Genomic DNA, 15,189 nt, shown 5'->3' with positions numbered 1-15,189 from the left:
AGTCCAGGAACTTGGATTTGATCCTGGCGTCAGATGCTCTGTATGCAAAGTTTGCACATTCTTCCTTTGATTTCGCCTTCATTTTCTGATTACCTTGCACAAGTTGGTAGGTTAAATGGGACTGTATTTTATCCATGCTTTTTATAAGTGGCAATGAATTAAAAGGAAGATGATCAGCACGTGAGAAAGAATAAATTGCAGGAAATAAAAGATAATAATCTCTCTGTTGATAACCAAAGGACTGAATGGCTTCCCTCTGCCTTGATATGCAACATGCAGGATAATTCCAACCCAGCACGGATTCAAATTATCTACCAGTGGCAATTTAATGTATTACCGGGTCCTCAAATTAATGTACTTCATGTCAATCATGATATACACGTAATTATGTTTTTCGTACCAATGTTTAATGACATAAAACAGCAACAATTAGTAACAAAGCATATTTTAACTCAAAAGAGATGATTCATTGATATGTGCAGTTAGGTTTACAAATAGAAAGTGTCGTTGTGTTTTGAATGCAAAAGTAAACAAAATGCAATCAAGTCATCAAATCGTTTCCAAACACAAAAATAACATAGCATCCACGGAAGTAAAAAAACAAAGAAATATGTTGTAGTACCATTATCATAGTCTAGCTACATTGTTGCTTTCCGAGTATCAGATTATCACTTATTTTGTGGCATAAATTATTAAAATGTCAAGTCTTTCCTTTTTAAAAACATGTAAATTTTATAAATCTATATTATTATAAGCTTTGCATATGTACCAATATGGAATGTAGTGGTTCAAGATTGGCCTGGTCCTCGTAACATGCTGGATCCATGCTATCAGTAACATATGGCTGCGAGGATGATACCAAAAAATACTGATCCCACAACAGCTTGCTTGTTACAGATTCTGGTCTCTCAACATCTAGTCATAGCCAGATTCCTCTGTTGGCCTTTCTTCCTCCTTCTGCTTCACTTAACAAATGGTGTCATTTGCTGCTGCTCCTGGTCTGAATGGGTCTCTACGCCCTGAAATGCCAGTGAATAATCTAGCTTCCTTCTTGGCCATCAAATAATATATCTTTCTAAAGTGAATGTTGTATTTATCATGAATAGCATCTGGAAAGATTTTTCTTTCCTCACATTAATCAGGATTCAAATTCTCATCATAATAAATGCCAAAATGGTGTAGAATATAGTTCAATCTGCTCTTCCCAGGCAAAGTCACTAACATTACAAGCTATCTTATGCTGCAACGGTATTGATTTGCAATTTTTTTCAGATCAGCCATTTTATGGTTCTAAGAATAAAATTGCCAGTTTACAACAAATAGAGTTTAATTTGGTAGTGTCAACTCAGAATCAATGGTATTCATTTGAGATTATTTAAAATTATTCACCATATTTTGTGGGAAATGTATATGTAGTCAATAAAGATAAAATAAGTTGAGTGGAACCAAGTTTTTTAACCATGAGTTAAAACATAAATGCCAAGATTACCAGACTAAAAAAAGTAAGAAATTTGATCTGAAAATAATTTCAACACCCATTGAAACATTTGAAATATTTAAGTGTGTGACGTATAAAAATACATTAATTTTCTTAATCAAAGAGCTTTGTTCAGTGCTTCATGGAATGCAGTTGAGTTATAACATATGCTTCAATGGCCATAATGCTCAATATTTTAATTAATTTGATAGTGATCTTAAGTCCAATGGGTCTTTTAGAGATAAACAATAAGTTAAAAACAATGCTTTTGGACATTTTCTAACTTTGTGGAAATATTCACAAATCAGACTTTGTTACATTCAACCGAAATTTCCTCTGCACGAGGAATGTTTGATTTTTAAATGAATAGATTTATAAAACAAGTTAATTTTAAACTGCATAAAGAAAACTAATGACTTGCAATAAATCTGAAGAAACTAATTAAACATTAGCCATTAGCGATTACAAACTTTCAATTTTCAACAGTTAATAGTTATCAAGACAAACTGCGATGTATTTGAAAACATTTACTTATTTCCTTTAACACAACCTGTGCACACATCTCTTAATTCTCGTAAGCCTGAAATTAATGTGCCACTTATTCAAACAGCATTTGTTTTGAAAATGCATTGCTGATATTTTCAAGGCAGTATGAACAGGACCGATTGAGCCAAATTCAGTTCCACAACATACATGCCTTCGACACGATTTTCCAACAGCTGCATTAGGGGTGGCTACGAGTTCAATTTATTGGCAGCATTCAAATGAGTTACAACAAATCATGTTTCTATCTAAAATTATTAGAATGTAAAGCCTACTAAGAGTTCTCGCAATATCTTACCTTAAATTTAATCATAACAAAAGTGGTTGAAATGTCCTATTTCATAACCTAAGAATGATTAGAGGTTTTAGATTTACAAATCCTATATAGTAACATTTAGTGTGACCTTAGTTTAAAATACTCCCTCCCTACATATTAGAATTACACCAAGTATTTAACCCAAAGTAACTCACCATCATGAGTACATTCAAAAGCAGCAGCAGCTGCCCTTTAGGCTAGAAAACTTGCAGCATTCAAGAAGTACCTTATTGACTAAATTAAGGCAGCATTTCTAAAATGAAATACTACATTTTAAAAAATTACTCAAATTATTTCAATGTGCTTCAGAATTACATTCACATAATTTGACACAAGCACTGTGACATGACTCGGGGCCTCTAACCAATGAAGCCGGCCACCAATATATTTACCATACATAAACTCCATTCTATTACTGTGACATTTATATTGGCCTCATCGTTCTATAAAAAATATACTGGGTTTTTTCCTGTTCCATTTTAATGGTCTCCTGTTATTTTTAACATGGTGATTATGTTTCCAAACACTGTACAATGACTTAAAGAAGACAACTTCTCCAACAAATATGGATCTCAACTCAACAAAACAAGTGCAATTACCAGTGTTACTTGCAGCATGCAGCCCACATTTGGAAATGATAAGCAATAAGTTATTGGAAGGCACCCATAATATCAAAAATATTTTCCCTAGGGTGAAGAGATTCAAATAGACAATTGATTAATAACCATATCAGAAGTGTAATATAGTTAAAAGAAAATCATTTGTCTAATCATTATTTGATCCTTTGTGGAATTTTTGTTTTTTTTTGCTTCAAATTTTTTTATCCAAAAATAGTCGATTTGGGTCTAAGTTTCAATGCACTTTTGGGATCTCTTTGATCATTTTGTCCTCGAAGTGAGGGTACAGAATGAATAATCTGTGTTTTAAACCTTATTCTATTAAATTTCATTTTATTAGTTGTGGATTTCCAGTTGACTGCTTTTGCAGCTGTGCCATCACAATAAACCTCTTCTTCAGGGGCACTAGTCAATTTGTATGTCAAATTGGCGGGGAAAACTTTCGATAGTCTCCAACGCCCATTTCCATTCCGCAGTGCGTTTTCAGAGTCAGAACTCGTAGATGCACCGATAAGATTCCCCAATTCTTCAGCGATGTTTTGGCCCATGTATTGCCATGCCTTTTTCCCACTGTAGTCCCTAATATCTACATCTGCATCATATGCACCAGACAGCAGTTTCACTACCTCTGTATGTCCATGCATGGCAGCCAAATGCAGTGGAGTGTAACCGCCACCAGATCGAACATTGATATTGATCGGAATGTTATGTTTTCTTGCGTAATTGACCAGCATTGCCAGCAATTCTGGTTTACCATGTTTTGCTGCCCAATGAATGCACGTAAAACCTGTTACAAAATCTTTCCAAGTGATGAGACTAGGATCGGCTATCAAAAGCGCCTCGATACTATCCCACTTGCCTTCGGAGGCATGTAACATCCACTCGTGTTCCAAGGGATCAAGTGTTACCGGTCCACTATCTTCATCGTCCAGTTTTGCAGAAGTCAAAGAAGAGGAGTCAACATCGTTTCTTCCGAATCCCGAATCTCCTTGTTTGATATTTGGGAAAGCCACGACGGGGTTACCATAAACGACGCTGTGCCTTAGTTGGGGTGAACCGCTGATCATCATTTCCCTAAAATTCTTCCTGCTCGATCTCGGTGTATTTAAGCTTTCACTGTTAACACCAGATACATCGGTTGGATTTTCACCCGTGTTTCCTTCATCACACACACTGCTTGACCGATTTACCGCCAGACTGCGCTGTAAACGTTTTCGGGAAGGTCTTCTGGTATTAATATCGGGGCTCGTCTTGACTTGGGTGGGTGGAAAATTGCAGTGTAATGCAGATAATCTTACACTATGATTCTTTGATTTTGTGTCATGCACGCTGGAATCCACGTTTTCCAGTCCTTTAGATTCCAGCGTCTGTTTTGCAGGGCATTCGGGCAATTTCCAGGTTACTGTATCGTTTCCATCAGTGTCAGGTTTTGAAATATTCAGTAAATTATAGGCGTCAGCGAGCAGATCTGCACCATCTTTTGCACTTGGAACAGTTTGACTGAAATCTGGATTTGGCAAGCTTTCGTCCAAATCGGCACTTAATGGAAGAGATACGTTCTCCGATTTTGCGACATGGTTAATGTCCACTTGAATATGATTCCCCCCTTCTGTGTTTATATTTGACACGATTGAATTGTTACTTGATGAAATATAGTGTTTGGGAGAGTCATTAGTATGGGCGTGCCATGGTATTCGCCCATCTTGTTGAATACTCCTCTGCTCCTCGGGTACAGTCCCATTACTTTCATTGCATTCTTCAGAACACGAGTTGTTCACCCTGCCGCATTCGACCTCGGGGGATGAGAGTAGTGCAGAAGGATCTATCGACACCCCATCGCCCGAGCCTGGTTGTGGCGATTGTGCGGCTGACTGGAAGCCGATTACTGCACGTTGCCTGTCACCATTTTCCATTCCCCCGCCATCCTCTTTACTTCCATGACCCCTATCACTGGCAGACGCTTCAGACCAGTCCGTCTTGCCCCGGTATTTCTTCTTCAGGCGTATGTACTTCACCCCATCTTCTTGGACCACCAACCCCACTTTGTTCACAAACTCTTTGAACTGCCCTCGAGCCGTTTCCCTTGTCTTGGGGTCGTTCAAACAATCTCTGAAATGTTCCAGCAGCTCCGTGCTCTCCACTTTCCCTCCTTTCTCCGAAAGGAACTGCCACACGGCTTTACAACTAAACTCCGTTGCCATTTGCGAGCGCCCTCGCTTTAATCTTAGCGAGGCGTTTCTTCAACAGACGGTGAAGGCAAAGGACATCATTGCGCCCGCCTCTCCCTTTATTTTTACGTCTGTTTCCCGGCTGGGTGCGCAGACCTCCCCTTCTCATCCCATCTCATCTCATCTCCTCTCCTCCCTTCCCCGCCCCTCCCCTAGCAACCAATCACTTCCGGTCCCACGCCACCCGCCTGCCCGGCCCATCGAGGAGCAACCACAGAGACAAGGGGGGGAGGAGGAGGGAAGAGAGAAGGGAGAAGAGAAGTGCAATGCAAAGACCAGCCGTTTGCCCAGAATAGTAGTCATTGCACCATTATTGTGATTTTTTTAATACACTCAGATGAGGTCGTTTGAAGTTGTTGGTATTTAGATTTGATGGTTGCCTCCCTCCGCACCACCCCCCCTCCGGCGGTTGGGTGCGCCCCGCATTGTGCCTCTCAAGCTGCGGGAGCGGGGATCTCGCGCGTTCCAATCTCCAACCGTCACGGCGCGCGCTCCGGGCTCCGCTCTCACCAGCAATGGCTTCGGCTGAAATCACCCGGCAGATGGTAAGCGGATCCCGTCCCTCCGCACACCCCGTCCTCTCATCTCGCTTGCTTCCAGCCGTTTTCCGAGTGTCGTGTTATGTACTTAAAAAAAACAACAAAGAGATATAACCAAAAGGTCACCGCGACTGGACGTTGCCGCCCGCCCGCCCCGGGGCAGTTTGATGGGAGTAGCTGCTCCGTGTATGTCCCTACTTGTGCGCGATTGTAAAATAAGTTGATTGTCCGCTGCGGAGAGGGCTGGGGGGACGGAGTTTTAACAGTTTCAGTAACCCTACACAGCGCATTCTTCGGTCTTAGAAAGGAATTCGAGGCCAGGGTGTAACTGGAAGTTTTCCCCAGCGAATCAAACCCTCTGAGGTCGCGGATTTGCACTGATTTCTTGCTTGAGATTTTCTTCCGTGGGCGCACTTGCAACATTTGAGTGTCAAAAATATAATTTGCCCGTTAATTAACCGGTATGTAGACTTCCTGACAAGTTTTGTGTGCGGCGATTGCTGGGTGAGGCGGCGGTGATAGTCTGGAATGTGGATTGCACTAGGGGCGGGGATAAGGCTTGGCTCGCTGTCCCATTTGGATAAAATACTGACTACAGCAAGTCGTGGATCCCGTCTCTTGTCCATCTTTCACAAAATGTTAAAGGTTACTTTCAATACAACCCTTCACCAAGGCAAATCAGGGGCGTTTAAGAGGCTTTTAGATTGGCACATGGAAGTGCGCGGGACTATGGATCATGTACAGATGAGATCAGTATAACTCAGCATCACGTTCGGCCCAAACATTGTGGTGTACTGTTGCATGTCAATACTTAAATCAAATTTGTTCCCATGGATTCTTTGTTCCAGTCAGTGAAACTTGTTTTGCAAGTTTCTCCAGTTCTTGCCAGGATGTGACGTTGCATTCGCCAGAAATAAAATCTTGCCCGGCTTCAAAAGAAAGGCATTCAAAATAATGTTACATGCATATTTCTTAAACTTATTTTGACTGTTGCTATTGACCAAATAAGTACAAATGAACATATTGTAAATTGATGTCCAATTAATTTTCCACTCTTTTTTCCCCACATGCCATAATTGTATCTGCCTACACCACCAACCCTGGCAGTGTGTTCCAGGCAATCGCCACCTATATAAAACAACTTGTCCCGCACATCTCGCTTTAAAGCTATGCTTTCTAGTATTTGATATTTCCATCCTGGGAAATATGTTCTGACTGTCTACCTATATTTACCTCATCCTTTTATATACTTCCATACTCCACTCAACCTATGGTGTTCCAGAGAAAACAATCCAAATTTGTCCAACCTCCCTGTAGCTAATACCCTCTAATTCAGGCATCATTCTGATAAACCTCTGCACTCTTTCTAAAGCCTCCTCTTCTTCCTGTAATGGAGTGGCCAGACCTGCATACAATACTCCAAATTTGGCCTAACTAACTGTTTAACTCATCTCTTCTTGCCCAAGCCACTGCCTCCTCAGGTACCTTCCCCTGCTACCCCAAGAGATGCAACATGTCTCTATACCTCCTCCCTCGACTCTGTCCAGGGACCCCAACAGTCCTTTTGGGTTAGGCAGAGGTTCTCTTGCATCTCCTCCAACCTCATCTACTGTATCTGTTGTTCAGAGTGCAGTCTCTTATCCATCTGCGAGAACAAACCTAGACTGGGCGATCGTTTCACTGAACACCTTCGCTCAGTCCGCTTGGGCTTACCTGATCTCCTGGTTGCCAAACACTTTAACTCCATTTCCTATTCCCATATTGACCTTTTTTTCCGGGGCCTGCTCCACTATCATAGTGTGATCCAGTGCAAATTGGAGGAACAGCACCTCATATTTTGTTTGTGTAGCTTACAACACAATGGTATGAATATTGATTTATCTAACTTCAAGTAACCCTTGCATTCCCTCTCTCCGTCCCTCCCCCACCCTAGCCATTGTCAATGTCGTCCTGGTGAGTTTCATTGTCTGTAACTCGTTTTCACCTTGCCTAACAGCTAACATTGGTCGGTTTCCTTTATCATTGTTACTTTTTTACATATCTTTTGTTCTATATCACCATCTATATCTCTCGTTTCCCTTTCTTCTGACTCTCAGTTTGAAGAAGGGTATCGACCCGAAACATCACATATTCCTTTTCTCCGGAGATGCTGTCTGACCCGCTGAATTACTCCAGCTTTTTGTCAAGAGAGTTTATTGTCATGTGTCCCAGATAGGACAATGAAATTCTTGCTTGCTGCAGCACAACAAAATATTGTAAGCAAAAATACAGAATAGTCCAGTTCAATATACACATAAATAAGCAGATAAAGTGCAATAGGCAGTTACAGTTCTAACTTTTTGTGTCTAACTTTGGCCTATAAAGCATTTCTAGTTTCTGCCAGCTACGAGATTCCACCATCAGACACCTATTTCTTCTTGGAGTTTCATGAAGGTCCTCTCTTTCCTATCTATTTCGCTGTCTTGTCTGCTTGCTATTCCCTGTAGCATCAGGATGAGCAACAACTGCGCTCACTCCTTTTCCTTTCCCACCATCAGAGGTCCAAACAATCTTTCCAGGTGAAGCAGCAATTCACTGGCACATCTTCTTATTTATATTGCATTCAGTATTTACAGTGTGGTCTCTTCTGAAGAAACCAAGCACCGATTTGTGATTGTTTGTGGAGCACCTGCACTCAATCTTGAACTTGAGAGATTCCAATTGGAAAAGAGAAAGGCAATAAAAGGTGATGGGATGAGTGAGTTATCTAAAGTATGTTAAATCAGTACCAAGTTCGGAGGGCTGCAACATTCCCAGATGGAAGATGCTGTTCCTCGAGGTTATATCAATACTCAAAATGCAGACCAGAGACATAGGGATAAGAATGAGATGGTCTCCGGCCTGCACTTTGAGTACTGGTACAAGCTCGAGGAACAGCATCTTCCATCTGGGAATGTTGCAGCCCTCCGAACTTGGTACTGATTTATCATACTTTAGATAACACACTCATCCTGTCTCCTTTTATTGCCTTTCTCTTTTCTACTGTGCATAGTTTGGCTTACTGGACATGTCCAAATATTAGATTAGACAGCCATAATAACTTTATCTGAGACATAAGGAACTGCAAATGCAGTTCCACTGATGCTGTCTGATCTGTTACATTTTCCCAGTATCTTCCATTTTCTATTTCTATATCATTTTGCTCATTTTTTCTTATCCTACATGTAAACATCTGACCAACTGGACAGGTCGCCAACCTTGCCATTAATTGGTTTAGATTAGTATTGTCACATGTAACAAAATACAGTGACAATTTTTGTTTTACTTGTTATCCAGTCAAATCATAGCATACGTGAGTACAAACATTTGAACTGTACACAAGTACAACAGTGCAAAGGGAAAAATAAACAAGACTGTAGAAGAGCGTTACAGCTACAGAAAACTGCAGGTTTAAAAAAAAAAAGCAAGGATTACAATAAAGATTGGGAAATTAGAAATACATGTATAACATTTAAGAACTCTGTTCAGTAGTCTGATAACAGACGGGAAGGAGCTGTTCCAGAATCTGGAAGGATGTGCTTTCAAGCTTTTGTATCTTCTGCCCGAGGGGACAAGAGTGAATGACCGGGATGTAAATTGTCCTTGATTATGTTGGCAGCTTTCTTGAGGCACCGTGAAATGAACTTTATTTTTTGCTCTAGATTGCAGCATCCGCATTCTCTTGTGTGTCTAATATTTACAAGCTAGTTTCCAGACCAAAGCTGCATATGGCAATAGAACTTTATTTATCCCAGGAGGGAAATTGATCTGGCAACAGTCATAAAAACACAAAATACAAGAAACATGAAAATTAATTGATGAGTGAAAAGGCTTGGGGGATGTGCAAAGATTGGGGAGGGGAGGATTCAGTCTCAGTCTACCCCACGACAGAAGGGGGAGGAGTTGTCAAGTTTGATAGTCACAGGGAAGAAGGATCTCCTGTGGCGTCCACAACTCTCTGATGTTTCTTCCCATCTTGGGAAGTTACTATACTAAGTTCTTTCCGCAGATCCAGACTGACCTGCTGATTTTTTCCTTCATTTTCTGTTTTTATTTCAAATTTCCAACACTTGCACTTTTTTTTCAATTTTCATCATCTTTTGCACAAAGGTGACATATTCCATTTATCAAATTCTCTTTGCTCATTGTAAAAAGTAAGACAAATTACATACTATCTACTGAAGTATAGATTTGGGAGCAGAATTAGGAAACATTAATCATAAGTGGTCTGTTGCAAAGACAACGCAAGAAACAAACTTATGGATATTCTTAAAACAATTAGGAAATTACGTAGAGCTCTCTGGTTGCCTGACATAAGAAACAGGGGGACAATCCACACACAGCACATCGAAAATGAATAGTTATGTACAAAATCTTCAAAAAGAAATGGGTTGAATACAGAATGTACATACATACATTTCCTTTCTCTCTACTCTTTTCCTCCAGGCAGTTTGGAATTTTGCTTTAAAACTCCCCTGAGGAGATGGCATGTCCATCAATACAAAATTCTCTTTTTTTTTTAATATATCAATCTCAATAACTCGTATTCAACAAAAAAATGTTGGTAAAACACTTCCCAAATGAAACAGAAGATGATGTGCTGTGTGTGGATTGCCCCTCTGATTCTTATGTCAGGCAACCAGAGAGCTCTACATAATTTCCTAATTGTTTTAAGAATATCCATAACAGTTTGTTTTTTTGTGAGTTGTCTTTGCATCAGACTTCACTTATGATTAATATTTCCTAATTCTGCTCCAAAATCTATACTTCAGTAGATAGGAGGCACTGCAGATACTGGTCTACAAAATAACACACAGTGCCAGAGTAACTCAGCCGGTCAGCAGCATCCTTGGAGAACATGGATAGGTGATATTTAGGGTTGGGACCCTTCTTCAGACTGTTGTTGGGGCGAGTAGAAAACTGGAAGAGAGGAAGAGCAGGACAAAGTTTGGCGAGTGATAGTTGGACAACATCGGTAACACTAAATTCAATAGGATGTGCCAGTGAACCCCTGTCTCACCTGGAATGACTACTGGAGTCCCTGGATGGATGTGAGGGAGGAGGTGTAGGGACTGGTGTTATTTCTCCTGTGGTTGCAGGGGAAAGTACCTGGGGAGAGGGTGATCTGGTTGGGAAGGGATGAATGAACAAAGGAATTGCTGACCGGAATGATCTCTAGAAGGTGGAAAGGGGTGGGAATGGAAGATGTGACTTGTGGTGGGATCACACTGAAGGTGGCAGAAATGTTGGAGAATGGTGGGATCATGATGAAGGTGGCGGAAATGTTGTAGATTGCCACCTTCAAGGTGATCCTATATTTCAAATTACGCTGGCAAGATTGGTCAGTGGCAATTTGCATGGGGTTCAATGCAAATTTTTAGTCTCGATTGTACACATTCTTTCAAATATGGGTAATGTTAGGGAAGCTTAATCTGCAATAAAAATGCTTCTAATATTAAAGTGTACACTTTCATTACTGTGAATGTTGATTAAATTAGTAGAAGCTGAGAATATTTTAATTTAGATTTATCTTTGTGAATTTTGTTACTTTTGCAGAGTGAAAGTGTCCGGCCACTTTCCTTGTCAGGCCATGTAGGATTTGACAGTTTACCAGATCAACTAGTAAACAAATCTACCTCCCAGGGATTTGGCTTTAATATTCTTTGTGTTGGTAAGTACTTGATCATTTTGTATTCTAATTTAATTTGGTTGAAGGGTGGTCAGTAAAGTAATCGGTTTGATTGAGGATATGCAGAATTGCTACTTTTTGTGTTAAATAATCCAGAACAAGGAGACAAAAAAAACTTGACTAAGCAGTTTTATAAATAAATCACTTTTTCATAAAAATATATAATTGAACGTATGAAAATATAGTTCTTTGTCAAAATTACTGTCATTGTAGAGTCAATGAAGTTTTCATGATTGATCAATCAGCAAGAACTTCCATGAAAATGGAGTGAAAGTGGGCAAATTGGGCTGATACACTGATCAGTCATGATCTCATTAAAAACCGCAACAGGACCTTACCTCTGTTTTCCTCTTTCTCTTCATACCCCCCAGCATGCTTTATCTCCATGCTACTCTTTTTCCCTCTACTCACCTCTCCCCTGTGCAGTCCCTTTTCCCCATCTTTCTCCCCGAAAGCACTCCTATCTCATTGTCAGTGGTATTAGGATGAAACTTGGACTCTAAACAGAAGGGCTGCAAGAACCAATAAATATGATTATTTATTAAACCTTGCACCATGGATATAGAGAACTTAGTGACAGTGTCAGGACAATAACCTCTCCGTCATTGTCAGCAAGATGAAGGAGCTAATTTTCGAAGCTTGAAAGAAGATTTGAGTGGATGCCCCAATCTGTATAAGTTGTGGTGTGAGTGGAAACTGTTGAGTGTTTCAAGGTCCCTGCCGTTAATATTGCCAATGATATGTTGTGGATTAACCACATTGATGTGATAGCCACGAAGTCACACCAGCGCCTCAACTTCCTGAGGAAATGTGGCATGTCTCCAGTGACTCTTACAAACCTCCACAGATATGCCATCGAAAGCATATTGTGAGGTTGCTCCACATCTTATTTTGGGAACAGCTCTGCCCAAGACAGCAAGAATTTGCAGAACATTGTAGATGTAGCCCAGTCCATTACACAGACCATATTTCCTAACAGACCATCCGCACTTCACATTACCTCAGTAAAGCAATCCGCATAATCAAAGACTTGTCCCATCCCATTATTCCTCCTTCTCCCTACTCCCGTCTGGCAAAAGGTACCGATACTTTAAAGCGTGCACTTCCAGACTTAGGAACAGCATCTTCCCCTCTGTTATCAAGTTTCTGTTTGGTTCTTCCACAAGCTAGTGTACTGTTTGGTTCACCTCTACCCCTTTGAAGACATTGGATTTGTCTGTGGGACAGATGAACTATAATGCTGAGAACTATATCCTGCACTCTATCTTCCCCTTTGTACATGAGTTTGACGATTGTATTTATGTATGATAGATCAGATCTGATTAGATTGGATGCAAGACAAAGCTTTTTACTGTGCCTTCGGAGACACAACAATAATAAATCTGATCCAAAAAATAAAGTTGCTGTCAGAAGGAAGTTTAATGTTCATGTGTATTAAGAGGTTTTCTTATAAATATTTGTAATATTAAAATAGAATAGCTGATGTGACAAAATTCTAAATCTCATTGTTTCCACAACTTCATTTGATTTTCAGCGTATTGTTTTTCTGTATAGAAGGTAAACTATAAATAGCAGGAAGATTGTATTGGGCAGAGTTCCTAATCCTGTCTGAAGTAGAGAATAATGGTATCAAAGCCCAATCATGTCTCGCTTTGATCCTTATTTTAATCTGCGGGCTTGGTGATGTGAACACAACTCAAGGGACCAGATAAAGGGAAGTAAATTGCTGAATTTCCTACCTCTTTTCCTCTGTGAGAGAGCATACATATGATCGGTAGCAGACTAGGATCAAACTAAGATTGAGCTCCATGTTCACAAGATTTCTGAATCTATTTGGATGATTTATTTAAGGAATACTGGTTGTTAATTGTTTACCTGAAGGAGTTATGATGAACTCTGTTGGATTGACAACAGTGCATTCACTCAAATAGAGCTCATTGGTTTAATTTTGTCATATCATTTAATTGCAGTTCACATGCATTCTCATTGTCCACAATCAGCAATCAAGTTCCAATTTGGACAGGGCAAAGAGATAAGGCAGATGAAGCCATAGAAACTGCAGATACTGGAATTTAGTTTAGTTTAGAGATACAGTGCTGAAACGGGCCCTTCGGCCCACCGAGTCCAAGCCGACCAAGGATCCCCGCACACTTATACTATCCTACTCACACAGGATAATTTACAATTATACCAAGCCAATTAGCCTACAAAACTATATGCCTTTGGAGTGTGGGAGGAAACCAGAGCTCCTGGAGAACACCTACTCAGGTCACGGGGAGAACGTACAAACTCCGTACAGACAAGCATACGCAGTCAGGGTAGAACCTAGGTTTCTGCTGCTGGAAGGCTGCAACTCTACCGCTGTGCCATTGTGCCACCTAATCTGCAACAAAAATGCTGGAAGAACTCTTGAGTTATCAAGCAGCACACGTCGTAAAAGGATACTTGATATTTTCGGTTGAGACTGCATCAGGACAGATGCAGTGTGCACGGGCAAGATTTCGAAAGGCGAGCATTTCAGTTGGGGATAATGATGGCAATTGGGAGAATTAGCTATGATGTTGGTTGTATGCTGCATATATCCAGTGCCCTCCATAATGTTTGGGACAAAGACCCATCAATTATTTATTTGCCTCTGTACTCCACAATTTGAGATTTGTAACAGAAAAAAATCATATGTGGTTAAAGTGCACATTGTCAGATTTTAATAAAGGGTATTTTTATACATTTTGGTTTCACTATGTAGAAATTACAGCAGTGTTTATACGTAGTCCCCCCATTTCAGGGCACCATAATGTTTGGGATACAGCAATGTCATGTAACTGAAAGTAGTCATGTTTAGTATTTTGTGGCATATCCTTTGCATGCATGACTGCTTGAAGTCTGCGATTTATGGACATCACCAGTTGCTGGGTATCTTCTGTATGCTCTGTATCACCACAGGCCTGTATTACAGCCATCTTTAGCTTATGCTTGTTTTGGGGGCTAGTTCTCTTCCGTTTTCTCTTCAGCATGTAAAAGGCATGCTCAATTGGGTTCAGATCGGGTGATTGACTTGTCCACTCAAGAATTTACCATGTTTGGGATCATTGTCTTACTGTAAAATGAACTGCCAGCCATTGAGTTTTCAACCATTTGTTTGAACTTGAGCAGATAGGATGTGTCTATACACTTCAGAATTCATTATGTTACTACCATCAGCAGTTGTATCATCAATGAAGATAAGTGCGCCAGTACCTTCAGCAGCCATACATGCCCAGGCCATAACACCCCCACCACCGTGTTTCACAGATAAAGTGGTGTGCTTTGGATCTTGGGCAGTTCCTTCTCACCTCTATAATTTGCTCTTGCCATCACTCTGATGTAAATTAATCTTCGTCTCATCTGTCCACAAGACCTTTTTCCCGAACTGGTTGCTCTTTTAAGTACTTCTTGGCAAACTGTAACCTGGCCATCCTATTTTTGTGGCTAACCAGTGGTTTGCAGCTTGCAGTGTAGCCTCTGTATTTCTGTTCATGATGTCTTCTGCGGACAGTGCTCATTGATAAATCCACACCTGACTCCTGATGAATGTTACTGATCTGTTGGACAGGTTTGGGGGTTTACCTTTATTATAGAGATAATTCTTCTGTCATCAGCTGTGGAGGTCTTCCTTGGCCTGCCAGTCCCTTTGCGATTAGTAAGCTCACCAGTGCTCTCTTCTAAATGATGTTCCAAACAGTTGATTTTGGTAAGCCTAAGGTTTGGCTGATGTCACTAACA

General features: G+C 40.4%; 2 protein-coding genes across 3 annotated transcripts in view; one reads left to right on the top strand and one right to left on the bottom strand.

Moving 5' to 3' along the window:
* Window positions 1-396: 396 nt before the first annotated feature.
* sowahc (sosondowah ankyrin repeat domain family member C) lies at window positions 397-5,340 on the bottom strand. Its single transcript, XM_033022647.1, has one exon. It carries the CDS (start codon window positions 5,152-5,154, stop codon window positions 3,157-3,159), a length of 1,998 nt encoding a protein of 665 aa, XP_032878538.1. The 5' UTR covers window positions 5,155-5,340; the 3' UTR covers window positions 397-3,156.
* Window positions 5,341-5,609: 269 nt separating this feature from the next.
* LOC116974315 (septin-11-like) overlaps window positions 5,610-15,189 on the top strand; it is a 30,953-nt gene continuing 21,373 nt past the window's right edge. The window contains exons 1-2 of one of the 2 annotated variants that reach the window (XM_033022648.1): window positions 5,610-5,726; window positions 11,295-11,409. In XM_033022648.1, the coding sequence (XP_032878539.1) occupies window positions 5,697-5,726; window positions 11,295-11,409 (145 nt within the window). In that variant the 5' untranslated portion in view covers window positions 5,610-5,696. The remainder of the gene's footprint in view (window positions 5,727-11,294; window positions 11,410-15,189) is intronic. The other variant, XM_033022649.1, reaches the window with a different exon arrangement.

Source organism: Amblyraja radiata, chromosome 6, assembly GCF_010909765.2.
Source record: "Amblyraja radiata isolate CabotCenter1 chromosome 6, sAmbRad1.1.pri, whole genome shotgun sequence".
Classification (NCBI taxonomy): Eukaryota; Metazoa; Chordata; class Chondrichthyes; order Rajiformes; family Rajidae; genus Amblyraja; species Amblyraja radiata.
This window is presented reverse-complemented; position numbering and strand designations above follow the sequence as displayed.